At 45.9% G+C, this 25,999-nt stretch overlaps 2 protein-coding genes across 4 annotated transcripts in view; one reads left to right on the plus strand and one right to left on the minus strand.

Annotated features, from left to right (window-relative positions):
• NBR1 (NBR1 autophagy cargo receptor) overlaps positions 1-13,849 on the minus strand; it is a 28,367-nt gene extending 14,518 nt beyond the window's left edge. The window contains exons 1-9 of one of the 3 annotated variants that reach the window (XM_083469558.1): positions 13,681-13,849; positions 11,476-11,586; positions 7,889-7,951; positions 6,749-6,767; positions 5,203-5,225; positions 3,448-3,651; positions 2,897-2,953; positions 1,949-2,157; positions 850-1,011 (exon numbers count right to left, since the gene is read on the minus strand). In XM_083469558.1, coding sequence (XP_083325684.1) covers positions 850-1,011; positions 1,949-2,157; positions 2,897-2,953; positions 3,448-3,651; positions 5,203-5,225; positions 6,749-6,767; positions 7,889-7,951; positions 11,476-11,577 — 839 coding nt within the window. In that variant the 5' untranslated portion in view covers positions 11,578-11,586; positions 13,681-13,849. Of the gene's footprint in view, positions 1-849; positions 1,012-1,948; positions 2,158-2,896; positions 2,954-3,447; positions 3,652-5,202; positions 5,226-6,748; positions 6,768-7,888; positions 7,952-11,475; positions 11,588-12,416; positions 12,578-13,645; positions 13,652-13,680 lie in introns of those variants that run through there. The other 2 variants (XM_083469559.1, XM_083469557.1) reach the window with 2 other exon arrangements.
• Positions 13,850-16,411: 2,562 nt separating this feature from the next.
• Positions 16,412-25,999, plus strand: part of BRCA1 (BRCA1 DNA repair associated) — a 65,636-nt gene continuing 56,048 nt past the window's right edge. The window contains exons 1-3 of the mRNA XM_083469428.1: positions 16,412-16,598; positions 18,428-18,521; positions 25,093-25,146. Of these exons, the coding sequence (XP_083325554.1) occupies positions 18,442-18,521; positions 25,093-25,146 (134 nt within the window). The 5' untranslated portion in view covers positions 16,412-16,598; positions 18,428-18,441. The remainder of the gene's footprint in view (positions 16,599-18,427; positions 18,522-25,092; positions 25,147-25,999) is intronic.

Here is a 25,999-nt window from a genome sequence, read left to right on the forward strand (position 1 = left end):
AGGCTGCTGGGGGGGGGGCAGGCCGTGGCTGTTGAGGCCATTTCCTTCAGCTGGGCTGAGCGTCACACCCAAAGGTCCCTCGGGTGCCAGTGGGGCATCTCATTGCAAATGGGGACATGAAAATTCTACGCAAAAGGGAAGGAACCTGTGGCCCTTGAGATGTTTGCAGGACTTCAACTCCCATCAGCCCCAGCCAGCAAGGCCAGTGGTTAGGGACAATGAGAGTTGGGAGTCCAATAATCTCTGGAGGGCTACAGGTTTACCATGCCTGCTCTACACAGTAGGCTCCTGGGTGCCTACTGGACAGAGGAAGAGAAAGAACTGCTGGGCCTCTCCAAACACTCTGTTATAATATCAGCTCCATCAGGCTCCTACCCTCAACTTAGCAGCTATTTCAACAGGAAATGCTGGAAGGCAAGCAATGCTTGGTTCCCCCTCTCAGTTAAAAATCTCTCAATTCCAGCTGATTGTTCGGCATCCTCCTGCCTCCCTATTCCTTTTGTGCTGGGCAGTTTGGACTGCAAGTCTGAAGACAGGAATTGTCTTTGTCACTGACATTTCTAAGTTGCTCTGGGAGCCTTAAAAAAACCCAACACGTTGCATTCCTTGCATATTGTACACAGGCAGGCAAAAGAAGCTTGAAGACAAAAAAGCCACAGAACACAGGATGCCAGGTGGAAACAGAAATTTACATTGAACTTAGAACCAAATCCTTTTCTGCAGGTCTCTGGGTATCCCTCTATTGGTTTTCTTGTGTGCTTATCCACTACCAGCACACACCCCAAATATGCAGGCAGACCCAAGGTTTGCACATGTTTGCACACAGTTTGCAGAACATGGGCTACTTACCTGGCTTGTTCCAGAGTGGCGAAGCGAGGAGCGAACTGCCCAAGATTATATGTCTCTGAGATACACAATACTGGCTTCCTCAGCTTCAAAAGTACATGGTTAGGGTCGTGGGCATATGTCCCTGTTTCACATGATTCACAGATGCTATAGGATGGGCACACACTGTCAAGAGAGGAAAGGCTATGAGATACCCAACAGCTTTTTCATCTTTTACTAACTGAACTGGTTAAATCAATTTGTGTTAAGATGTGATTACAAATGTGAGAAAAGCCTGAAATAAAACAAAAGCAATTTTATTTCTGTTAGCATGCAGGCTAAAAGATTTCACTTCTCATAAAATGTTACCTTGCTTGTGAGCTATTCCACCATCCTTCCCGCCCCCAATTGGCTGAGCTTTTGCATTGCCATGACATGTTCACAAACATTCTAACGGCTTAGTGTGACGATGCCAGCGACAGGATTCTGAAAACACTGCAGCTTTTGAAAGAGAACTGAAATATAAGTTTGGATGGGAGGCTGGCGGCTGGGAAACTGAGTGGGTAAAGGACCCAGAAAGTTGAAGAGAAACTGACCCCTGAAGGATAACCAGTTTTACTACCAGACGATGGTGGTGGAGGTAAACAGCAAAGCTCTTGTCTTTTAGTAGCCATGCAGCTGAGCTCTGTTATCATCTACATCTCCCTTTCACGGTTGCCAAAATGAAGAAGCATCAGGAAGAGACAGACATCAGTAAGAGAATTCCTCAACTTGCTGATATAGCTTGATTTGCCTTTCTTAATGCAGATTTTTTTTTAAGTATAAAAAAACCAAGAAAGGCAAACAGGTGAAGACAACAAATTTTTAAAAAGGGCAGAAGTGCCAATGAAAAGGGGGATTTAAAGGTCATTGGATTCCCCTCCCAATCCACAGAACATGCTTCCAATATTTATCTTGGATAATTTTGGTCATAAGGACTAGAACTCTGACTTTTTACATAACTACAACACACCCTCCCTTGCTTTCCCCTTGGAGTCTCTGGATGCCAAATTGGGACATTCTGGACACAAAGAACCAACACAGCTGTACGATTTGCATTTTCACCCTTCTGCCCATGTCCTACCTGCACTGGTAGCGAATGCCCACGATAGAGGCCTGACAGTTACTGCAGGAGAGAAGCCAGTCAAAGGGGTTTCCTTGCACAGAGGGGCTTGCAGGGGTGTGGGGCGTGGCGCTGCTCAAGGAGCTGGGGAGCTGGCCAGAAAGGATGAGCTTCTCACTCAGCTTCTGTTCAAGCATTTCAACGGTCTCTTGAACCACTTGCTCCCGGAACTGGAAAGGGGAAGAGGTGCGCCATAAGAAAAGTCTCCTAGATTTTCTCTAAAAGGTACTTCTACTCTGCTCCCCTGTCCCAGAACTGGTGCATGCAGAGATACGCTAGGATTGGGAAGCAATACGTAGGTTGATGACAACAAAACAGTATTGGCCACAAACACATACAGTGGTACCTCGGGTTAAGTACTTAATTCGTTCCGGAGGTCCGTTCTTAACCTGAAACTGTTCTTAACCTGAAGCACCACTTTAGCTAATGGGGCCTCCTGCTGCTGCTGTGCCGCTGGAGCACAATTTCTGTTCTCATCATGAAGCAAAGTTCTTAACCCAAGGTACTATTTCTGGGTTAGCCGAGTCTGTAACTTGAAGCGTATGTAACCTGAAGCGCATGTAACCCGAGGTACCACTGTACATTGTTATGAAACCCAGGACAATCACCATATTTATATGTTTTTGATTACCATATGCTCTCCTCCACCCATTACAACACTTAAGATCAACTAAGTGCCCTCTTAACAATATGAGCCAAGCACTGGATATTTATCCAGACTGCAATTTGATGTAGTGTGGTGTCAAATTTCAACTTGCGGGCCAAGCTCCATTATGTTAAGGAAGCACAAGTGTGTGTTTGCGTGTGGAAATCTGTGGTTCTCATGGTCTGGCTTGAGAAACCCTCCGATGACCCCTTCCCCAAGGTCTGAAAAGACAAATAGAAATCTAAGAGCAGAGAGGAACTCACCCTTTCCAAATAGCTGGTGAACCACTCAGGAGGGGCCTCACTGGGATGCTGCTCACTCTGGGGAGACAAAAAAGGGGGGAAATGCAGCCACACAACTTAACACACAACTTCCTTGTACACAGTTCATAATTAACTTGAGACTGAGCAAACAGCGACACGCATTCTTTGAAGCAGGACACAGTGTTTTTCCTCCAAAAGAAAGATGAACACCAACTTCCCGCTAGGAACAGGAGTTTCGTTCTTCTGGCAAAGCAGAATGTAAGCAGCACCTTTCTACTTGTGGAGAGCAGTTCCTGAGCATCTGTCTTGTGTGTTCAGTTGCCTTAGCCGTGGAAAAGCCAGAGGCAAGCAAGCATTTCACACTGCTTCTCAACAGCGCAGCTTTGAGTTTACAGAAAGCAGAATACCTGCTTGCCACTGCTGGCGAGGGTGTAATGTGGAGCTGTGTTATAACTATCTGTTGGAAGCGCATAACATGTTGATATGCTTCTAGAGCATCAGGTAAACAGGATGGCTCCGGGGCCCAAGGGACACACATCTTTTGTTCCTACCTGTCTCTTCTCATTCTCTCTTCCAGTATCTCTGTCCTGAGCCAAGGTCCGAGCGAGCATGGAATAGTGGGCAAGGGGCTTCCTCCCATCTCTGGGACTCTGGGTTTTCTCAGCCTTCTCGGGGGCTTGCTGTGAAGGCATGCCCAGAGGAGCGCTTATTTGATAAACATTCATCTGTAGCCGATTGCCTTGTTTCACTGCAATCTAAAGAAAGAACTTGCAATAAATATACTTTTACATGCACTCACACTTCCCCATGAATCCTGTGCAGGGCTTTCTTAAAAAGGCAAAGCCAAAAATGAAAATCACATGCAAACCTTGAATCAGTCACTCTTATTGTTCAGGGGAAACACAGCTGTTTGGAGTTAGAATAAAACGAACACGCACACAACCTCAGAAACAGAGCAAACAAGAAGTTCTGAATCTGAGGCTGAGGAATGCTGCCTTGGTTTGTTTCCAAAGGTAGCTGGCAAGGTAAACATGTAGAAATGAACCCTAGGAACAGTGTCAGGAAATGAAAAATATCCATCAAAAGCAGGGGCCAGGATCAAACTAAGGTTAACTTCTAGAAGAGAAAGGCAAAATTCAGACAGCGCGCCCACAAGACCGCAAGTCTCTTTATGGGGCAAATTAACAAACCAACAATTCTGCCTTGATGCACATTGCCTTGGCCAATTCACTTTTCTCAGCTTTAATTCTGCCAGCCTGTAAAATGGAAACAGTAAAAAGGATCTCTCACACAGGGTGGCCTGGAGGGTAAAACACCCACCCACAAAAAATTTGCTTCAATGTACTCTGCAAATCCAAGTGCTATAGGTAAGAGAGAGGCCTTGAACCTTGAAGCATGACAGGCAACCCGCATAAGAATGTCGGGAAAGGTGATGTGATCAGAGTTATATCAGAAAAAGAGGAGCTTAGCAGATGTGTCCTGAGCCAACTGGAGAGCCAACTGGGAGTGGAGTTACAGCAGTCGAGCTAAGAGGAGATCAGTGCACAGACAAGTGACCATGAAACTGTAGTGTGGATTCGCAAGAACTTTACAGCACCCTGGAATGCACCAGTGTGTGTTAAGTGTAGCCGCTTTTACCTACACTGAAGTACAAGTAACATCGTGACTCAAGCACCATCTTCTCAAGCATGCTTAATATTACAGGAACAGTCCTGCGAAGCTTAATATGACAGACACAGAGCAAATACTTGAGCTACAAACTTGGGGGGGGGGGGAGGTTATATGCAACCTTCAGTGCAATGACTTTTGGCTGTACAACAGAATGTCCTCTCCACCTCCTCCTTTGCTAAATTTGTTGGTGCAAACAGAAATCTTTGTGCCAAAAAAAATGAGTGCACTGGATGCCACGCTGGGTCTCTCCCCCCCCCCGCAGATTTCATGCAAGGTAGGCCTATTAGCATTACACTAAGCTTTGGCTAGAAAAATATGTAAATTCTTTTTGACAGCAGCAAGAGTGTCTCACAAGCAGAAGTACCAGTAAAGGAGGCCTTCAAACTTTGCCGCCTCCATTCTGCTCCAGATATGAAATTTATGTGGGAGCAATGCTCCTACAACCGAGAGATAACAACATCACTTCCAACGAGCTTAAGGCACAGGGTGTTAATAGAACCACTAGTAAAACCTGACAACCCTGAGAAATGTGGAAGGAAGGGATTTCCACAGATTCTTCCCACACCAAAGAATGCCCAGGATTTTGTAGCTGTATTGTTTCAAAAATAGCCATAAATGCTGATCACATCCGTTACCTTAAGAGCTTCTTCGTATTCCTCTGTAAAGAGAGAGAAAGCCACAGTGAGTTCTGTTGTATTCAGACTTGCAATAAAAGTCACCTTTGCACATTTTATAAATCAACATCTACATTAATCCTATGCTACGTGAGTGTATTGTATGCTACTCACTAGGTTTCCTTCTGGCCGCTGGGTTAAACCCCGTTTCCCCCCAATTCAAGGCCCATTCAAGGATGTGAAAGGGAAATTCCTACATTCATTCTGCAATGCATGAACTTAGGGACTTATTTAATGCTGACTGCTATCAATGAAACCACAACCCATGTCCTGAGTTTCAAATCTTATATGTAAAAAAGTTTCCAACTTGAAAAGAAAATAACCATTGCAGTGTCCTGGATTGTGTGAGTACAACACATTTCAGCTTTCCTCCAGTTTGGGAAGTATTCGGGTTTTATAGCCTCTGAGTCAGTGAGGCCCAAATATATATTATTACATGCCACCGACGCATGCCAAACGTCGCATGAGACTTCAGGGGTTCCAGGAGCTTAACCAGGGTCCATGTTTCCTTTTGGGAATAGGACACAGTGGAGTCTGTGGTGTCTTTATGATACATGGTTTGTTTACGCATACATACAAGCTGGAGTCTACAATGGAGGAAGTTCGCAGCAGCAGCAGCAGCAGCAAAACATGCCAGGTTATTCCATAGCAGCAGCAACAACAATATACCATTCGATGCTTTGAACTGCAGCCAGTAGAATTAGACGTTTCAATTAACACGTTGATTGGCTAGGATTACTGTCTTAATACACAACTTCATAAATCTGCCTAATTTAATTAGCATTTACCTATGCTAACTATTCCTAATACATACTTGGATCTGGCCATTTCCGGTCTCCAGCTCTAATTCAATTCTAATGTTTATTAAAAGCCAAGCATTTGGCACTCTCAGACCTTAAACAGTGTAAATACTTGAGCCTAACTGACTCATAAGGGCATAAAAAATTTTAAAGGATGCTAAGAGACTAAACAAAAAACAAAAAACTGACACTTGCCTATTGCCTGCAAGTCCTGCTCTCATTTGCTATTGGCTGTGCTGCTGTGATGTCACTGAACAGAAAGGAATCAACTGTTTTGTATGAGTGGAGTGGAGTCAGAGATGCAAAGTCAGCGAGGAAGGGTGTAGGAAAGACAGGCAGTGAAAAAAAAGGCTGTGTGGAGAGCCCAAAGTGGTAGAGCAGGAACTGGATGACATTTTAATTTGAGCGAGCCAGTTAAATCTTTGGCTGCTAGGCTCAAGTATAATTACATAAAGGGAACCAGGAACACTGCAGTGAGAAAGGCTACTTTCTATCTGTAAAGGAGAACTGCTAGGAAAACCCTGTAACTTCACTAAATGCAGACTTCTTTATGTGGTGAAAGTGAGGCGTGTTCTCCTGCGCATAAAAAGTGCAATACTATTTGTACCCAAATTCCCCCCCTACAGGATATAAAAATGCAGGCTTTATTCAGAGAAATGCAGCTGATAATCCTCATCAGATGTTTCAGGCAAGCAACAGAAACTCACCTGCGGTATTGACAGACACCTGTGAAAAGAAATCAAGCACAAATGAAGGCTTATTCCCTGTTGCTGGTCACATTCACCACCCTAAAATCAAAAGGGGATTTCTCATCCAGGATTTCAGAGCAGTTGCCTGGCTTCTGTCACCACTCCCACTGTTTCTAGCCACTCTCCTTCATATCATTAGCTTGCTTCCCTTCTTCTTACCACCCCACAAAGTAGGTTCATACTTTAAGGCACTGTCCAGCCCAGTAACTCCACCCAGGCTATGATTCAGCAGATTAGACCCAGGGCAACAGATGCACACCAGACAGACTTTATTCAAGTTTTATACGCTGCAAATCTCCCACTAACACAACACATAAAAGCTTTTCATAATCCACAACGCTCTTCTTGGGCAGGAATGTTACAGACTTCACTTCTGAAGTTCTCTACGCAATGACAATGACACCAATTAGCCTAATAACTTGCAATAGGAGATCCAGCTTCTCCTCAGCCCAGCAAGATTTCCTCATTTTGGAATCTTAGCATGTCGGTTCTCAGCAATGGAGAAATGTGGAGAGGCAGGTACCTGAATGCACTGAACACAGAAAGACTGACTTCCGGTGAAAATGAATAACTCATCTCCCTTCTCCTGGGATAAGCAAGACCAGGCCTATTGGCGTTAGAGGGTGGTGTTCAGTTTGTGACGTGCAACTGATCCAATGTAGACAGAAAACGTCATACAGTGGAAAAGAGCCAGTTACACCTTATGCAACAGGAACATCACAGATGTTTTAAGACTACAACTCTCATCATCCCCAACCACTGGACATTACGTTCTACGGCTGATGGGCATTGTGGGTCAACTGCATCTGGAGAGCTACATGTTCCCCATTCCTGTTGTAGGCAAATTTTGTTTCAGGATAATTATTCTCAGACTCCTTTGAATCCCCATTCTGTTAAAACAGGCTTCATGACTGAGAAAACCCAAAGACTAAATATTACCCAATACAGAACAAGCGTTCACTGATGAGAAAGGAAGCTATTTTGTAAGAGATGCAAGTTTCTTTATAGGGAATTGACGGTGCCAGACTCCGTAAACCTTGCTCCCCAAACTTTCACATTTAAAACAGACCCTACACAGGAACTGTGGAGATAATGTACCTCGTCTTGATCCTCATCTAGGTACTTGATCTGGATATCATTCAGTTCAAATGAGACTTTCACCTGCAAGAGAATGGAAGTGCAGTGAACTAGGCTGCTATGCCTGGGGTCAGCAAACTTTTTCAGACCTTGGGGGGGGGGAGTGAACGAATTCCTACGCACACTGGGAAGAATGGGGCTGGGGAAGGGCAGGCATAATAAAATAGAATAGTGTGCATTAAAGCAGGGTGGGGAAGGCTCCTCAACAAACAAGCTCACACACCACCAAGCTGCTCATCCTTCAGCCACCCCCCAAAACACACACACAGACCCACAATTGCCCCATGGAGAAAATGGCAGCAAGTTCAATATGCAGAAAACGGCCGATGGCGGCTCCAGAGAAGCAGCACCGGGGGGGGGGCTGGAAGAAGAGGCGAGGGGGGAAAGTAGTCCTCCCCACCCCACCCCACCCCACCCCACTCCTCGATTTGCCGCCTGCCTCATTTGCCGAAGGGCTGGCACCGGTGGTGCGAAACAGGCTTCCTCCCTGCCTAGACAAAGAGCCGTCACCGCTTTTCGTGAAGCGGGTAGGCAGAGCGAACATGTCTGCTCTGCTCTCTGGCCCACAGCGGCACCAGGAGGAAGATTATTATTATTATTACAACTATTTCCCCAATGGCCTGACTTGGAGGGAGAATAAGAGGAGAAATGTTGGTGGGAAAGCAGAGAGAAAGAGAGGCAAGAGGATTTTTGTCCTTCCACCATCTACCTCCACGTGCGCACTCAGCTTCTGGGGGCACAAAACAATACAAACACTAATAATAATACTAATAATAATATTAACAATTTCGGGGTAAGTAAGCAAGCAAAGGTGTGTGAAGGAGGCGTGTCGCTGCAGCCGCCCGCTGTGGTGCAGGGCTGCATGGCAGAGGCAGCGCCAGCCAGCTTGGCTGCCCGGATGGAGCTTCTGCAGGCGACGGGAGAAAGAGGCCGAGCTGACCACTGGACAGTTTGCTTAGCAGCCCATCCCATCCTCCCTGCCTCCAGTGCCCAGGATTTCATCAGATGCTGCTCACATGTTTTTAAGCCTATCCTTGCAGCCATTAGGGCTACAAGCAAGGCAATAGAAATAATAACAGATTCTCAAGAGTGCCAGTATGAAATTCCAGAAAATCTGAGGACTAAGTAATATTCCAAAAATATTTGCCAGACTCTCCAGAGAAACTGTACCTTGCACCAATCATGTAATGCTCCACTCACTGCAAGCCAGTAGTGTACAAGCAAGGTAAACACCTGTGTACAAAGGGCAAAGCAAGCTCACGATAAAATCCAGCCAAACTATCCCTCAGCCAAGAGGCAGAGTACCGTATTTTTCGTCCTATAAGGCGCACCGGCCCATAGGACGCACCTCATTTTGGGGGGGGGGGGAAATGAATTTTAAAAAATTATTTCCCCCCCCCCCAGCCCTGGCTGCCGCCCCAAGCCTTGCGCTCACCTGCCGGAAGCAGGGGAAGCCCTCCGGAGGGCTCCCCGTGCTTCAGGGCGACAGGCTGCCGCCCCAAGCCTCGCGCACCGGCGGGACCTCCTGTCGGGCGCAGGAGGCTTGCAGACACTCGCCCGAAGCAGGGGGAGCCCTCCGGAGGGCTCCCCGTGCTTGGGGCGACAGGCTGCCGCCCCAAGCCTCGCACACGCGGTGGGACCTCCTGCCGGGCGCGTGAGGCTTGCAGACACTCGCCTGAAGCAGGGGGAGCCCTCCAGAGGGCTCCCTGTGCTTCGGGTGACAGGCTGCCGCCCCAAGCCTCGCGCACCCGGTGGGACCTCCTGCCGGGCGCGCGAGGCTTGCAGACACTCGCCCGAAACAGGGGGAGCCCTCCGGAGGGCTCCCCGTGCTTCGGGCGACAGGCTGCCGCCCCAAGCCTCGCGCACCCGGTGGGACCTCCTGCCAGGTGCGCGAGGCTTGCAGACACTCGCCCGAAGCAGGGGGAGCCCTCCGGAGGGCACCCCGTGCTTCAGGCGACAGGCTGCCGCCCCAAGCCTCGCGCACCCGGCGGGACCTCCTGCCGTGCACGCAAGGCTTGCGGACACTTGCGGGGGCTGCAGGCTGCTGCCCACAAGCCTTGTGAGCCCGCGGGTACTCCCACCGGGCTTGGAAGGCTTGCGGATAGCTTCCTGAAGCCTGGAGAGCAAGAGGGGTCGGTGCGCACCCATGCCTCTCGCTCTCCAGGCTTCAGCGAAAGCCTGCATTCGCCCCATAGGACACACCCAGATTTCCCCTTCATTTTTGGAGGGGGAAAAGTGCGTCCTATGGGGCGAAAAATACGGTAAGTGGGCATTTCTTTTACTTTGTGGCAGACAGCAACACTGGATTTGCATTCAGCCAGACTTCTCTTTCAGCAGCAGAACTGCAGAGATCTGTTCACTTCCTGCCACTTTCAATACTAGGTGCTGATCTACAGTGGTACTTTGGTTTACGAACTTAATCCGTTCCGGAAGTCTGTTCTTAAACCAAAGCTTTCTTAAACCAAGGTGTGCTTTCCCATAGCAGCGGGGGACTCAATTTACAAATGGAACACACTCAACAGGAAGTGGAACATGTTCTGCTTCCAAGGCAAAGTTCACAAACCAAAACACCTACTTCCGGGTTTGCAGTGTTCTTAACCCAAGTTGTTCATAAACTAAGCTCTTCTTAAATCAAGGAACCACTGTATTTCAAGCAGATCTGAGTAATGAGCTCTGATCCTAGCAGGTTCTCCCTTCAAATAAAAGTCCATCTTGTTGGATTGTAGCTCAATCCCCATCTAGCTCCTGATGAAGTTCCTACCAAGTTCCTGTGTGCCAGGCCTCATTTGTTTGCTCCCATGGAGCCGACAGAACACAAATTCAGAAAGTTAAATGGGAACTCAACTAACATTTATGGCTACCATCACCAGGGACTCACCATCTTTGGCAAACCTTGGTAAAGTAAGCTGAAAGTGGTGGTTGCCCCTTCCTTGTCACTGATCTGGCACTGTGTCTCCACACAAGGTCAGGGACAATCTGCTACGTTAGGTTTGAAATGGGAAAGTTTTGATGAGGGGTTGCTGGGTTGGCCACTGTGTGGCTGAGGCACTTCAGCCATGTCAGCAGGGCAGCAGCCAAACAGCCTTTAGTATTCTTTCCTATCTCAAGAGTTGGTAAGGGGTAGGAATCACTGTGCAAGAGCCAGACAATTCTCACTCACCTCTTCCTAACTGGGAAGAAGGGCTGGGGTTTATATCATGCTTGCCAGAAGGCAGTGGGCAAGCTTATCATGGCTAGGGGTGGGTGATATCTGGTTTTCAATATCACTATATATCACCAGCTGAACATAATGATATACCAATATATCACAATGCCTAAAATAAGGATGGAGCCATGTATTGCAATATATTGCCAGGTCAAAAATATGAACCCAATATAATGATATGGATTTCAAAACCGGTTTTGGATGCTATATCGATATATAATCATCCAGCCCTAATCATGGCAAGCAAAAATGTGGAAGTCTGATAATCAGAGTTAACTTTCATTATATATATTAATTTTTCTGTGTTGTTCAGTGTATTTCAACCATCAAAGATCCAACTCACCATGGCTTCCACATCAGCCCATGTGGTATTAGATGAATCTGACACAAGGAAGCTCTGTGTGTCACCTTGGAAGGTCACACTGAGATTTACCTGTGGATCCATGCCGCAGGACTATGGAAAGAAAATGAAAGCAATTAAAATCTAAACAGCTTGGATGCTTTGAAGTGAATGCAACCACCTCCAGAAAAAGAGGTGCTGGGGCTCTGGTTTACTTGAATGTTTTTCTTACTGCTCCTGAAGCCCTCCCTGTCCCGCCCTGCCAGCCAGCCAAGCACTATGATTCCCCAGTGCTTAGGCAATAACACTTTGTACCTGCTCACAGCTTCTCTTTTAATATTACAACAGTGAACTTTGACTGGGCCGATTTACTTGTAAATAACTTTTGAAAAATAATAAAGTAACACACTTATTCTGTCTCAAGTGAGGCTATCAAGAGAAAAAGCTGGTTTTACACCAAGCTATTTGGTTTTAAACAGCCCAATATTTAGGTATTGCCACTCACTCAATTTCTTTTTTTACAGACACCACCCAGATTCATTCTAGATAATCTCTCAACAGCTGTTTGCATGATTTAGTGCTTCCAGTCACCTGACTCTAATTTTCCTAACGTCATAAACAAACTAGACCATATACAGTAGTTTACTAAACACAACCCACTAACATTTCTTACTTCTGTAATCATGTCCACCCAGTACCTCATCTTATTTAAAAATAAACAAATCCAACTACACTTTTAAGAAATTCAGATTAATGACAACTGAAAAACAGGGATTTCAACAACAATAGCTGTGTCTTGCTAATGCAAATAATGAACATTTTGTAAAATACTAATGTGTTATGCCAACCATTTCCAAGATCAGAAATGCCTTTTACTTCAGCCACCAACCCACTATTTAAACACTTTCTAACACCAGATCTCATTGGGATTTATGTACATCTACCTCTTTTGACGTTCTTGCTATTGTTTTTCTCTTCATATCTTCTGTTTAGACAATTGTATTGATCTCTCCTTTGCCCTCCCCTCAACTCAGTTGAGCACAGACTGTACTACTTAGTTCATACACTACCCAATTACAGGTTATATGACCCACAGACTGAAGCCCAACCTGTTAAACAAATGACACAGCTGAGATAAAAGGGGTGGGGAGAAGTCCTGCAATAGCTGAAATACAGATACAACAATGCAGGTACAGATAATGTTTTAACTGGAACACTACAAAGATTCCCGAGGGGGAACCATCTTGGGATTAAATCCCTGAGCACAGGAAATTGCATTCTTACAGGGTGCATACCGGAAACTCGGCTACCCATCTGACCTAGTTGCCTGTCTTGGCGAGAGATTGCCCTGAAGCCAAAACAACACCAACAACCCTGAGTTTAAAGGCCGCAACTGCCACACACCATACTTGCCTGATGGGAGAAAACTCCAAGACCATAACTGAGACAAGAAGAGCTTGGAGGCATTGGGATCAAGCAGCATTAGCCACGTATTAGAAAATGGGAGATATTTCTTTTTGGGCGTGTGTGTGTGTGTGTATATATATCTATATCTATACATACACACACACACACACACACACATGTATATGTATGCATATGAATATATATATACATATATTCATTCATATATATACGCATACATATACATACATTACACACACACACACACACATATATATATATATACATATCCTATCACCACTAAACATCCCTTTGGGCTTCCATGGTGTTTCTGGGCTGCATTTGAAATAGGTTGGCAGGCAGCAGGCGAGGCGATGCTAGGCTACTCACCCAGCTGTGAAATTTTATTATAATAATATCTAAATTCGTATACTGCCCTTCATCCGTAGTTCTCGGGGTGGTTCACAGAATAAAAACACGATATCGAAACACAGAATAAAAACACAAAATAACCCCCCCCCCACACACAACATATTTAAAAGGGTGCAGAAATGAAGGCAGGGAAGCAACTTGGGCTCCCCACCACATCCCCACCGTCGCCTCAGAGATATTTTTTTTACTCGCCACAGGGCACGAGAGAGAAACTAACCCCATTATAACCACATAGACAATAGTGTGGCTGTTGTTGTTGTTTACAGAAGGGGGGGAAGGATATACTTCTCTCCCCTCCGCAGTCCCCAGCCCACCGAAGCGACCCTGCCTCCTCCGAGTCGCGCCGCCGCCTCAGGACAGAGCGGCCCTTACCGTCGCGCCGGCGGGTCCCCTGGGAGCTGCGCCCGCCCGCAGCTGTCTCGGCAGCGAACGCTCCGGCGGCCCCTTCTCTTCGCACCTCCTCGCGCCCGCCCCGCGCTGTGACGCGAGGGAAAAACATGGCGGCTCCACCCGAGGCCGGGGCCCTCGCAACAGCGGCTGCCGGGAGATGATTGGACGCCGGCGAGCGCCGCTCACGCCGCTCTCTTCGTTCCATTGGGCGGCCTGGGTAGGCGGGGTCGGTGGGCAGGGGAAGGGCCTGGGAACCACAACAGCAGCGGCGGCGGCAGAAGTGGGCGTGACGCATTCGATCGCCCAGGAGAAGGCATTTCCGGGTTTGCCATTTTTCTCCCCCGCCCGCGCGCCTTCAAGTGCGTTTCCGGGGCTGACGTAAAAGCGGCCTGGAACCCTTGGGGAAGAAGGCGGGGCTAATAACAATAACAACAATAAATATTATTAATTATTTAATTATTATTGGTATTCATTATTATAACAATATAATATTTATTGTTGTTGTTAATAATTTTATAATAATAATTTATTATTTATACCCCGCCCATAGAAGAAGAGTTTGGATTTGATATCCCGCCTTTCACTCCCCTTCAGGAGTCTCAAAGCGACTAGCAATCTCCTTTCCCTTCCTCCCCCACAACAAACACTCTGTGAGGTGAGTGGGGCTGAGAGACTTCAGAGAAGTGTGACTGGCCCAAGGTCACCCAGCAGCTGCATGTGGAGGAGCAGAGACGCAAACCCGGTTCCCCAGATTACGAGACTACCGCTCTTAACCACTACACTACACTACACTACACCACACCACAATAACCTATTAAACATTAAAAGCTTCCTTAAACAGGGCTGCCTTCAGATGTCTTCTAAATGTCAGGTATTGTTTATTTCCTCGACATCTGATGGGAGGATGTTCCAAAGGGCGGGCGCCACCACCTAGAAGGCCCTCTGCCTGGTTCCCTGCAACCTCACTTCTTGTAATGAGGGAACCGCCAGAAGGCCCTTGGCGCTGGACCTCATTGCCCGGGCAGAACGATGGAGGTGGAGATGCTCCTTCAGAAAGAAATTGACTTCCCACCTCCACTTCCACAGTGTTTTCACTGGAGTTTCCTTTCCTTTTCGTAGTTCAACTAAGGCAAGCTATACAGACAGAAACAATAAAGAACGGGCAGACAATACCAACAAGTGGGTTATATTCCTGAATTACAGCGGGTTGGACTAGATGACCCATAGGATCCCTTCCAACGTGGCGCTTCTGTAAGGGAGGTGACTATTTCCTGTCCCAACAATGAGGGAAGGGCATAATGGGAGTTGTAAGGTAAAGGTACCCCTGCCCGTACGGGCCAGTCGTGTCCGACTCTGGGGTTGCGCGCCCATCTCGCTTAAGAGACCGGGGGCCAGCGCTGTCCGAAGACACTTCCGGGTCACGTGGCCAGCGTGACAAGCTGCATCTGGCGAGCCAGCGTAGCACACGGAAACGTCGTTTACCTTCCCGCTAGTAAGCAGTCCCTATTTATCTACTTGCAGCCGGGGGTGCTTTCGAACTGCTAGGTTGGCAGGCGCTGGGACTGAGCAACGGGAGCGCACCCTGCCGCGGGGATTCGAACCGCCGACCTGACGATCGGCAAGTCCTAGGCGCTGAGGTTTTACCCACAGCGCCACCCGCGTCCCGCATGGGAGTTGTAGTCTCGCCCAAAGAGCCAAAAGTGACAGTTTGTTCCTCTCATCTTCTTAAAACTTAACACCCCAAAGGTGGACGAAGAATTAATAGGGGTGAACCGCCTACCTTTCCCCCACTCCTGCCACATGAAATGAGACCTGAGTCAGAAAAAAACCAGAATCATTTCTCCGCTTTTTTTTGGGGGGGGAAGCCTCCATTCAAATCATAAACATTAATAATAATAAGTAATAATAAATATGCCTCCAGTAGTAGATAGGTAGCCGTGTTGGTCTGCCATAGTCAAAATAAAAAATTCCTTCCAGTAGCACCTTAAAGACCAACTAAGTTAGTTCTTGGTATGAGCTTTCGTGTGCATGCACACTTCTTCAGATTGGTATCTGAAGAAGTGTGCATGCACACGAAAGCTCATACCAAGAACTAACTTAGTTGGTCTTTAAGGTGCTACTGGAAGGAATTTTTTATTTTGAATAAATATGCCTGTTGACTTTGTCCAAGGAGTTTTCTTGGCAGGGATACGGCTGAGAGAACGGCTGCCAGTCAGTGTAGACCATGGGTAGGCAAACTAAGGTCTGGGGTGCTGGATCCGGCCCAATCGCCTTCTAAACCCGGCCCGCAGACTGTCAGGGAATCAGTGTGTTTTTACATAAGTAGAATGTGCCCTTTTATTTAAAATGCTTCTCTGGGTTATTTGTGGGGCCTGCCTGGTGTTTTTACATGAGCTGAATGTGTGTTTTTATTTAAAATGCATCTTTGACTTATTTGTGGGGCATAAGAATTTGTTCAATTCCCCCCCCCAAAAAAAAATATAGTCCGGCCCCCCACAAAGTTTGCTGACCCCTGGTATAGACAATACTGAGCCGATGAAGCAGCTCAGCCTTAAACGTTGCTCAGAAATTGAGGTTAAACACAGCGCGATTCCCTCCGCTGTTATTCCCCGCGCGGCCAATTGGGGGGGAGAGAGAGAGAGAGAGAGAGAGAGAGAGGGGTGGGGGGTGGGGGAAAGAGTGGCGTTCTGGTTCACGTGATCGCAACGGATGCGGAAGCGAGGAGATGATTGGTTGGCGAACAGGTTGCCTAGGGGACGGTTCTGAAAGAAGGCGCGAAAAAGGGCCCGAGAGACGGTTAGAAGGAAGAGAGAGAGAGAGAGCGCGCGCGCGTGACGACTGACTGAGGGGACATTTGCGTGAGGGAAGAGAGCGAAACGGGGTTTGGCGTTTGTCTTGAGGTATCAAATGGTTTTGGGTTTTTTTTGCGGGGGGGGGGGTGGGCAGCGGCGGCGAGAGAAGGCTAACAGCGTTCGGGTAGCCGGCGGGGGGAATTCCTTTCGGGCCGCAGTTAGTCAACGTGGCTTGAAAAAGAGAGTTATCTGACCGGACGAGAGACGGGGAAAGCTTGTGAAATAGGAAGGGCGAGTTGCGGGTGTTGTGTGTGTCTTGGAGACTCGGAATTTCGCCCAGTTTTTAAGAGAAGGTCGGGGGCACAGCGGTGTTTTCCTATATTAAAACCAGGGACTCGCTTCATGAGGCATTGTCGGTCAAACGGCGGCTATTTTATTTATTTTAAAACGTGTTTCTTTTTTGGGTGGGTTGTTATTGGGTTGTTGTTTTTTACTTTGATTATTTTGTGTTTGTGTATTCTGATTTTGTTCTGTGAATCGCCCTGAGACCTTCGGGTATAGGGCGGTATATAAACTGAATAAATAAATAAATAATAGATTTATATTTATAACTTTTCTTAGCAGCTTTATCTCGCCCGGGGCAACAAAACAAACCAACATTAAAGCCCAGGGGTTGGGGGGGGGGGAAGAAGTGTATTAACCATAGAATTGTAGAGTTTGGGAAGGGACCCCCGAGGGTAATCTAGTGCAACCCCTTGCAGTGCATTAAAAACATCCCACCCACTCCTAAAAGGCCACGGAGAGTTAAAGGTTAAAAAGGAAAGTCTTTGCCTGGTGCCTAAAGCTAAATGAAGGCGACAGGTAAGCAATAGATTCCCGAATCAGTGGGTGTTAACTTCTCTTCTGTTTATGGTGGGTGGCCAAGTTTTTCTCTCTCCAGTTTTCTCCAATAGGTGAGACAGGGTGGGGTCTGGGGCGCATAGTTTCTTCCGGCCAGCATTCATGCCTTTGCCACCACCCTGCAACTGGTTAGGTGTATTTGTGGCCTTCCTCAGGCTTTCCTGCTGCATCCTTAAAGGTACAGTCAAGGGACCCCTGACCATCATGGGTAGGCAAACTAAGGCCTGGGGGCCGGATCCGGCCCAATCGCCTTCTAAATCCAGCCCGCTGACAGTCCGGGAATCAGCATGTTTTTACATGAGTAGAATGTGTCCTTTTATTTAAAATGCATCTCTGGGTTATTTGTGGAGCACAGGAATTCGTTCATTTCCCCCCTTCAAAATATAGTCTGGCCCCCCACAAGGTCTGAGGGGCGTGGACCGGCCCCCTGCTGAATAGGTTTGCTGACCCCTGCTTAAAATGATGCCATTGCCCCACCCCTTCATCCATTTATAAGAGAAAGGGGTGGGAGTTATAAGGAAAGAGTAGCCTGTAGTGCAACACACTTCTATTGAGGATGAATATTTCAGTGCTACATGGTTTCTACTATATAGGAACAAATTTATACATTTATTATCATTCATTTAATCAGGATGTTAAAAGCTGTTAGTAACATTCAGGGTTTGTTGATAGCAACAATAATCCTTCTGTGAGAAAAAGTGTCCAGTGATCCTATCTACATAGCAAGTAATTATGCTGTGAGTAAAACATGCATATGATCAGGTTGTGAGGTTTCAGTTGTCTGTCTACTTAGCTGAGAGTAACTTTAAAAAAAGTAGTCACTGGGTTGAACTGAAATGTTATTGGATTTGCAGAATAAAAGTCATTCTTACTGGTTCATCTGCACACTGACAGTGGATGTAAAAGTCCTCTCAACTCAATAGGCCTTATTTCCAAATCAGTCTGGGCTACCCATTTAATAGAATCTTAGGTCTGAAACTGTAGTTTAGGCCTAGAATACTAGACTATTTTAACATGAAGCCTTTTAATTTTTGAAGGTGTAGAAGACATTATGGATTCCTCCATTCCAAGCATTGCGGAGGTTCGTGGCATATTGCTGGCTATGCAGAAGAACTTGGAATGCCCAATATGGTATGGAAAAAAAATTAGTGCCCCTTTGGTTTCTGATTCAAAATACAATATCTAAAGACTATCATTAGAGCTACTGTTCTTTGAACGTGGGTGTCACAGGGAACTATGGTTAGTTTAACATCTAAAGCAGAAGCTTTCAATCTTGTGAAAGAGGACTGGGAAAATGAGAGAATGTGAACTTCATGATTTCCTGTTAGGTTTCAACTGAGCCTGTATCTTTCAGATTCTTTTTTCTCAATTACTCTTTATTAGTTTTATATATGACATCCAAACAACACAAAAAACACAGTAAGCCTTCTGCCAGTTGCAAATGAGTAAGAAGCAGGGAAGGAACATCTCCATTGCCCAATCAAGCTTTTTATCTGAAAGTTTATAGTGTGTGTGAAGTGCCTTTTCATAGAATGCTCCTGCCAGCTTGCTGTATTTGTGCCACATTGTTCAAAATTGACCTTATATGAATGTGTTCCTCCTTTGGCTTATTTCAGTCTCTGACCTCCTGTGTCTCCTTATGGCACATTTGCAATATTGGTTTGAACCAGCTGAATTGTCATAGGAGTCCTCTGAGGATTGCTGTAAATATCACTGAAGATACTAGGAATTTTTTTATTGGAGATTTCTAATTGCTTTAAAGAATTACTAGGATTCCTTGCATGGGAATTTGCAGCAGTTAAATAAGCTTGAAAATCATTTAGGATTCTAGTATAGATGTGCCATAGCAGGCTTTGGTCAGGTAGAATATAAAGCTATGGTTAAATACTATATGCATTCATAGTGATGTACATAGCTAAGAGTTGGGTTTGCTATTTTTGCATTGTAGAATGCAAAAATCTGGGTCTTTGGTGATTTCCTCCCCCCCCATTGCTTTGAGTTTGAGGGGGTCAGCTTGCATGATGCTTGAGTCCCTTGCAATTGCTAGGGGCCTGGGCCCAGCAAGGGTTAAAATCTAATGGGGGATTTGATTGTTGAAGTAGCCAGGCCAGCTTCTTGGTGAGTGAATGGGCCTAAGCATGGTTGTTTGTGTAACAAAGGAAGTGGCTTTGTATCAGAGGACAAATGAGTGAGCCCTCTCCTTTACCTGGCTGGTGATGAGAGGGACAATTGCCAGAGTGGTGTATTATAGAACTGGGCTAGAAGCATACAGCAGCTAGAGAGTGTCATGCATGATTTCTACTTGAGTCCAAGGTTGTGACAGGGAGAAGCAATAGCTCTTGGAGTGTTAATGCTGTGAGCCCCTCAATCTTGGGCTCAGGTCACACGTGTGTGTAAATAAACCATATATCACAAAGACACTACAGTCTCCACCACCCCTCATTCCAAGAAAACTAAATCCTGGGTGAGCAGCTGGAAACCCTGGCATCTCACACTGCTGGGAGAACGGGGTGACATGCAACACTATGCTGGTGCTAAATACTTGTTGTCATGGCAGCAAACACTTGGGGGCACCAAAATCAAGGACATAAGTGTTACACTAGAAAATGCAGTCCTAGCATCAGACCACTCTAATATGCTTCATGCTTGTTTTATTATGTGTATTGTATTCTCATGGGATCTTTGACTGAAGATCATTTTGTTCCAGAATGTTTTATAAAACCAAGCAGATACTTGTCATCCTGACAAGACAGAAGTACTGTTTTGGGGGGACTGGGGAGAGCGGGTGTGGAGGATTCCCTGGTCCTGAATAGGGCAACTGTGTCCCTGAAGGACCGGGGGCACAGCCTGGGAGTCTTTTTGGACTCACAGCTGTCCATGGAGGCACAGGCCAATTCTGTGTCCAGGGCAGCTGTCTACCAGCTCTATCTGTTATGCAAGCTGAGACCCTACCTGCCCGTGGACTGTCTTGCCAGAGTGCTGCATGCTCTAGTTATCTCCCGCTTGGACTACTGCAATGCACTCTACGTGGGGCTACATTTGAAGGTGAGCCGGAAACTGCAGCTAATCCAGAATGCGGCAGATAGACTGGTGACTGGGAGCGGCCACAGAGACCATATAACACTGGTCCTGAAAGACCTACATTGGCTCCCAGTACGTTTCTGAGCACAATTCAAAGTGTTGGTGCTGACCTTTAAAGCCCTAAACAGCCTCGGCCCAGTGTACCTGAAGGAGCGTCTCCACCCCCATCATTCAGCCTGGATACTGAGGTCCAGCTCCAAGGGCCTTCTGGCAGTTTCCTCCCTGAGAGAAGTGAGGGAATGCCCTCCTATCAGATGTCAAGGAAATAAACAACTACCTGACTTTTAGAAGACATCTGAAGGCAGCCCTGTTTAGGGAGGTTTTTAATGTTTGATGTTTTATTGTGCTTTTAATTCTGTTGGGAGCCACCCAGAGTGGCTGGGGAAACCCAGCCAGATGGGTGGGGTATAAATAATAAATTATTATTATTATTACTGTATATTATTTTGATGATTTTGAGAATCACCGCAGCTTGTCAAAGATGTTCAATTAAGCTCAGTTCAGATGTTGTGGAGAAACCATAGACTGAGCATCAGACTGAGGTGTGGTAAACCCGGTCACTTCCTGATTTGCAATAACCACAGTTTTCCATGATCTTCAAATCAAGCAGACTGTGGTCCCTGATAACCAGAGTTATCTCCAAGTCAGATTTCAAAAACTGGTTTGAAGTGAATGTGTCACATTCTGGTTATTGCAGTTACATCACAGTAAATGCTAGATAACACAAAACATGAAATGGAAGTGGCAATTGGTGTATGCAAGGGGAGGATGGGGCACATGGCTTTATAGCACATTCCTGATAGCCAAATTATGATTGGGCTGTTATGTCACAATTGAGCCATACCCTTGATTTTTATATCAAAGCAAGACGACATTCTGTTATCCTTTATCAGACAACTGCAAAAAGAGATAATTCAATACAGTACCAAAAATACAACAGTAGTACCAAATTGGGAATTTGTAAGTATGACCTGGAAGTGTGTGGGATGTGTGTGTTAAGCATTTTGCTGAAAGAGCAGATGGTTCCTGAAATAGATATTTATTACTAAAGCTGGGTTATTTCAAAAGAGGGGAAAATCATCATGGGCAGTGTTTCCAATATCTTTCTTAAGAACCTGAAGTAATAGTTAATTCCAAACCAACTGTGGTGGGGGTTGTCCACAGATGTATTACACTTACTAGCTCTCTTAAAAGAATAACCTTATGGCACGTTAAATATTAACAGATATGAGCTTTTGTGGACTTCAGGCCACTTCATCAGGTCTTTAGTTAGCAAAAATATATATATAGTGGTACCTTGTGTTACAGATGCTTCAGGTTACAAGTGCTTCAGGTTACAGACTCCGCTAACCCAGAAATAGTACCTCGGATTAAGAACTTTGCTTCAGGATGAGAACAGAATTCACGCGGTGGCGGCAGTGGGAGGCCCCATTAGCTAATGTGATGTCCCAGGTTAAGAACAGTTTCAGGTTAAGAACGGACCTCAAGCATGAATTAAGTTCTTAACCCAAGGTACCAGTGTACATAAATGGTTATAGGAGGTGGGGGCAAGGAAACAGTGGGCCCAAAAGGTCATGAAATGCAAAAAAGATACAGCTTGAGAAATCATCATAATAATAATTACTGTATTTTTCGCCCTATAGGACACACTTTTTCCCCTCCAAAAATGAAGGGGAAATCTGGGTGCGTCCTATGGGGCGAATGCAGGCTTTTGCTGAAGCTTGGAGAGCGAGAGGGGTCAGTGCGCACCGACCCCTCTCGCTCTCCAGGCTTCAGGAACACACCCGCAGCCTAGGCAGCCCTACGGGAGGTCCGGCAGGGATGTCTAGGCTGCGGATAGCAGCCTGCTGCCCAGCGCGAGGGGCGCTCTGAAGCAGAGCGCCCCCCGCGCCAGGCAGACATCCGCAGCGTGGGGAGCCTTGCAGGAGTTCCCCGCAAGGCTCCCCACGCTGCGGATAGCAGCCTGCTGCCCGGCGCGAGGGGCGCCCTGAAGCAGAGCGCCCCCCGCGCCAGGCAGACACCCGCAGCGTGGGGAGCCTTGCAGGAGTTCCCCGCAAGGCTCCCCATGCTGCGGATGGCAGCCTGCTGCCCGGTGCGAGGGGCGCCCTGAAGCAGAGTGCCCCCCGCGCCGGGCAGACACCCGCAGCGTGGGGAGCCTTGCAGGAGTTCCCCGCAAGGCTCCCCACGCTGCGGATAGCAGCCTGCTGCCCGGCGCGAGGGGCGCCCTGAAGCAGAGCGCCCCCCGCGCCAGGCAGACACCCGCAGCGTGGGGAGCCTTGCAGGAGTTCCTCGCAAGGCTCCCCACGCTGCGGATAGCAGCCTGCTGCCCGGTGCGAGGGGCGCCCTGAAGCAGAGCGCCCCCCGCGCCGGGCAGACACCCGCAGCGTGGGGAGCCTTGCAGGAGTTCTCCGCAAGGCTCCCCACGCTGTGGATAGCAGCCTGCTGCCCCGCAGGGGGGAGGTGCCCTGATGCAGAGCACCCCTCGCACGGGGCAGACATCGGCCAGCCCCACAAGCTCGGGGGACAGCAGGGAGGCGCAGCGCCGCCATCCTGCTGTTCCTCGACCTGGTTCTGTTTCCCCGACCTGCTTTTGGGGGGGAAATAAAGGGAAATTTCTTTCCCTTTATTTCCCCCCCCCAAAAAACTAGGTGCGTCCTATGGGACGGAGCGTCCTATGGGACGAAAAATACGGTAATAATAATAATAATTTATTATTTGTACCCCGCCCATCTGGCCAGGTTTCTCCAGCCACTCTGGGCCGCTTCCAATAAAGATTAAAAATATGGTACATTAAAATGTCACACATTAAAAACTTCCCTAAACAGGGCTGCCTTCAGATGTCTTCTAAATGTCAGGTAGTTGTTTATCTCTTTGACATCTATGCAAAGCTCAAACATATATACAAGTTAAACAGAGTGACTTCAATAGCAATATGTGGCATAAAACTCAATCTAAGTTTGCTATCCTGATTTCCTCATGTAGCGGGAGAGAGAACCTTAACTTCAGTTGTGTTCTAAATGGATAGAATCAAACTTGCTGACAGATGTTCAGAAATTTCATGCTGTTTTTTTGTGTTAAAAAACTGACTTTCAAGACAGTATCAGAATGGTCTAGGAGAGGGGTTCCTAATTGGTGGTCTGCAGACCCTACCACATAGGCAGTGCTAGAAACTTAAAGAACAAATCTCAGAGTGATTTACAACACATTAAAATATCAAATAAAACAATCCAGACTAATCAAATTCAAGCTTCAAGGAAAATATACCAGATGCTTCTCTAAGTGACATTTTGCTTTCTCCAGTCACCAACGTGGCATCCAGGAATGTACAGTATTGTTGGCAGGTAATGGCATGTTTCATGATAGTTTTGTGTTGATTAGTTTTTGAATTTATGATCTTCTGCCAGTAGACTGTTGCCTGAGTAAATATGGGGACAGAATTGGCACCTAGATTTGTTGTAGGGCCTAATCCCAGGGTTGTATCACATGATAGTTCTACTCGGAGTACAGCCGTTGAAGTTAGTTGGTCTTAGTTGGATACAATCCCATGGTTTATGTCTCTGTTAATGAGCAGCTATATGAGGTTAGGTGGCTATCTCTATGCAAGGACAGCTCTGTCAACTGAGGATACAATTCATGCATCTGTTATGTTTTAAGGTGCTGCAAGATTCTTCTTTTGTGTTTGCAGAGAACCGATTCCATGTTAATATGAGAGAGCAGTCTGTTCCTAAACAGACATTGCATTGAGGTTGCCATATTTGAAATGGGTAGTTTGGGTGCTTTATTTTTTTACTCTGCTTAATCAAATGCAAAAATATACTATGGCTTTACATTTTACTTTTTAAAACAAAATATTAATATAGTAATTTTACATGTTTGGCTTGTGTAGAAGTATACAATTACAATAAAGAAAAAGTGTTTTTTTGGTTTGTATATTATTTTGATGCCTATCATTCTAAAAAATTAGAAATGACCATTGTTCTAAAACCTTGTTTGGTTGTTCATTATAAACTTATCTAAAACACTTCATTTTAATCATAGTTATACTTGACTAGATTATGTCAAATCAGTCTGCTATTGGTGAAGAGTTGCTTTTATTCCATTTTTTGCAACAAAATGGCTGTCAACAAATTCAGCTCAGTTTCTTCTTGACGAGATTTAGGGTCGTATAATAATGAGTATCCTGTAATTTTATTGATTGCAATGTGAATTATATTCCAAAATGACTATTTTTGGTCATTCCCAAAAGATCTACATAAAATCTGATTTTGAGCCTTTGCATTTCCAGCAATTATTGTGAGTTGTTACTTACATTTTGAATTGTGTGTACATATATGTATTTATGTAGTGCTGGGTAACATTGATATTGGATATTAAAAGCAATTTCTTTAGAATCCACTGATATTAGTTTAGGTGGCATTTTAGTTCATAGCCATCTCTATTAATAGCTTTCTGGTTCCTGGCCTATATCTCTCCCTCATTTCCTTATAAATGTGCCAGATTTATCTTTGAAACCTGTTACTATTCTATAAAATTTGCCTATTGGCCCTTTTATTATTTGAGGACATAAAGAGAATTGCATTTGTTTTCTAGTTTTGATTCTTTATATATATATTTTTACTAGCCTGGAGGTAATGAAGGAGCCAGTCTCAACAAACTGTGCCCACATCTTCTGCAGGTAAGCCCTTTTTTCAGATTTTGTATGTAGAAGTTTCAAGAAATAGTTGTATGGAAATTACTAGAACCATGTTGCTTACATGGTACAAATGTATTTGGCAACATACTTTCCTCCTAGAAAGGCTAAGTCATTAAACATACTTATCTAAAAGTTGGGTCAAGCCAGATTCCTTTCACTCTGTGTGGTACTTTTTGAGCATACTAAGGAAAAACCATCTTCCGCAGAAACTGCTGCTTGCCTTCTATCACTGTGCCATTGAGAGCGTGCTCACTTATGGCTTATGTGTGTGGTACGGAAGCTGTACTACCCAGGACAGGATGGGGTTGTGCAGGGTTGTTAAGGCATTGTTGGCTGCCCACTCTCCACCTTAGAGCAGATTTATGCCACAAGGTGCCATAGGAAGGCACTGGACATAGTAAAAGATCCATCGCATCCTGGTCACTGTCTCTTCGAGCTCCTGCCGTCGGGACGGAGATACAGGAAGATGAAGACAAGAACGAGCCGTCTTAAGAACAGCTTCTTCTCCAGAGCGATCTCGGCCCTGAATGGGAAGCCCGGACTTTGAAAGTCATCTAATCTCCCTTGCTGTATTATACTGTATTGTTTAATTAGTGTTTTTATGGAGCAGTCAAGTAATTTTGTTGTCCCTGAAGAGGGCAATGACAATAAAGATATTATTATTATTATTATTATTATTATTATTATTATTATTATTATCATTACTCCTCTCTGCACCCTATACAAACCACTTCCTCTCCAAAAATCATGTTGGAACAATCTTATTGATTTGTAAGCTTGTTATATCTTAATCTCAGCTACCATACTGCAAAAATTCTTATTGTTATTTCTGATT

The sequence above is a fragment of the Podarcis liolepis genome (genome assembly GCF_965112155.1).
Source record: "Podarcis liolepis genome assembly, chromosome: 13".
In the NCBI taxonomy this organism is placed as follows: domain Eukaryota; kingdom Metazoa; phylum Chordata; class Lepidosauria; order Squamata; family Lacertidae; genus Podarcis; species Podarcis liolepis.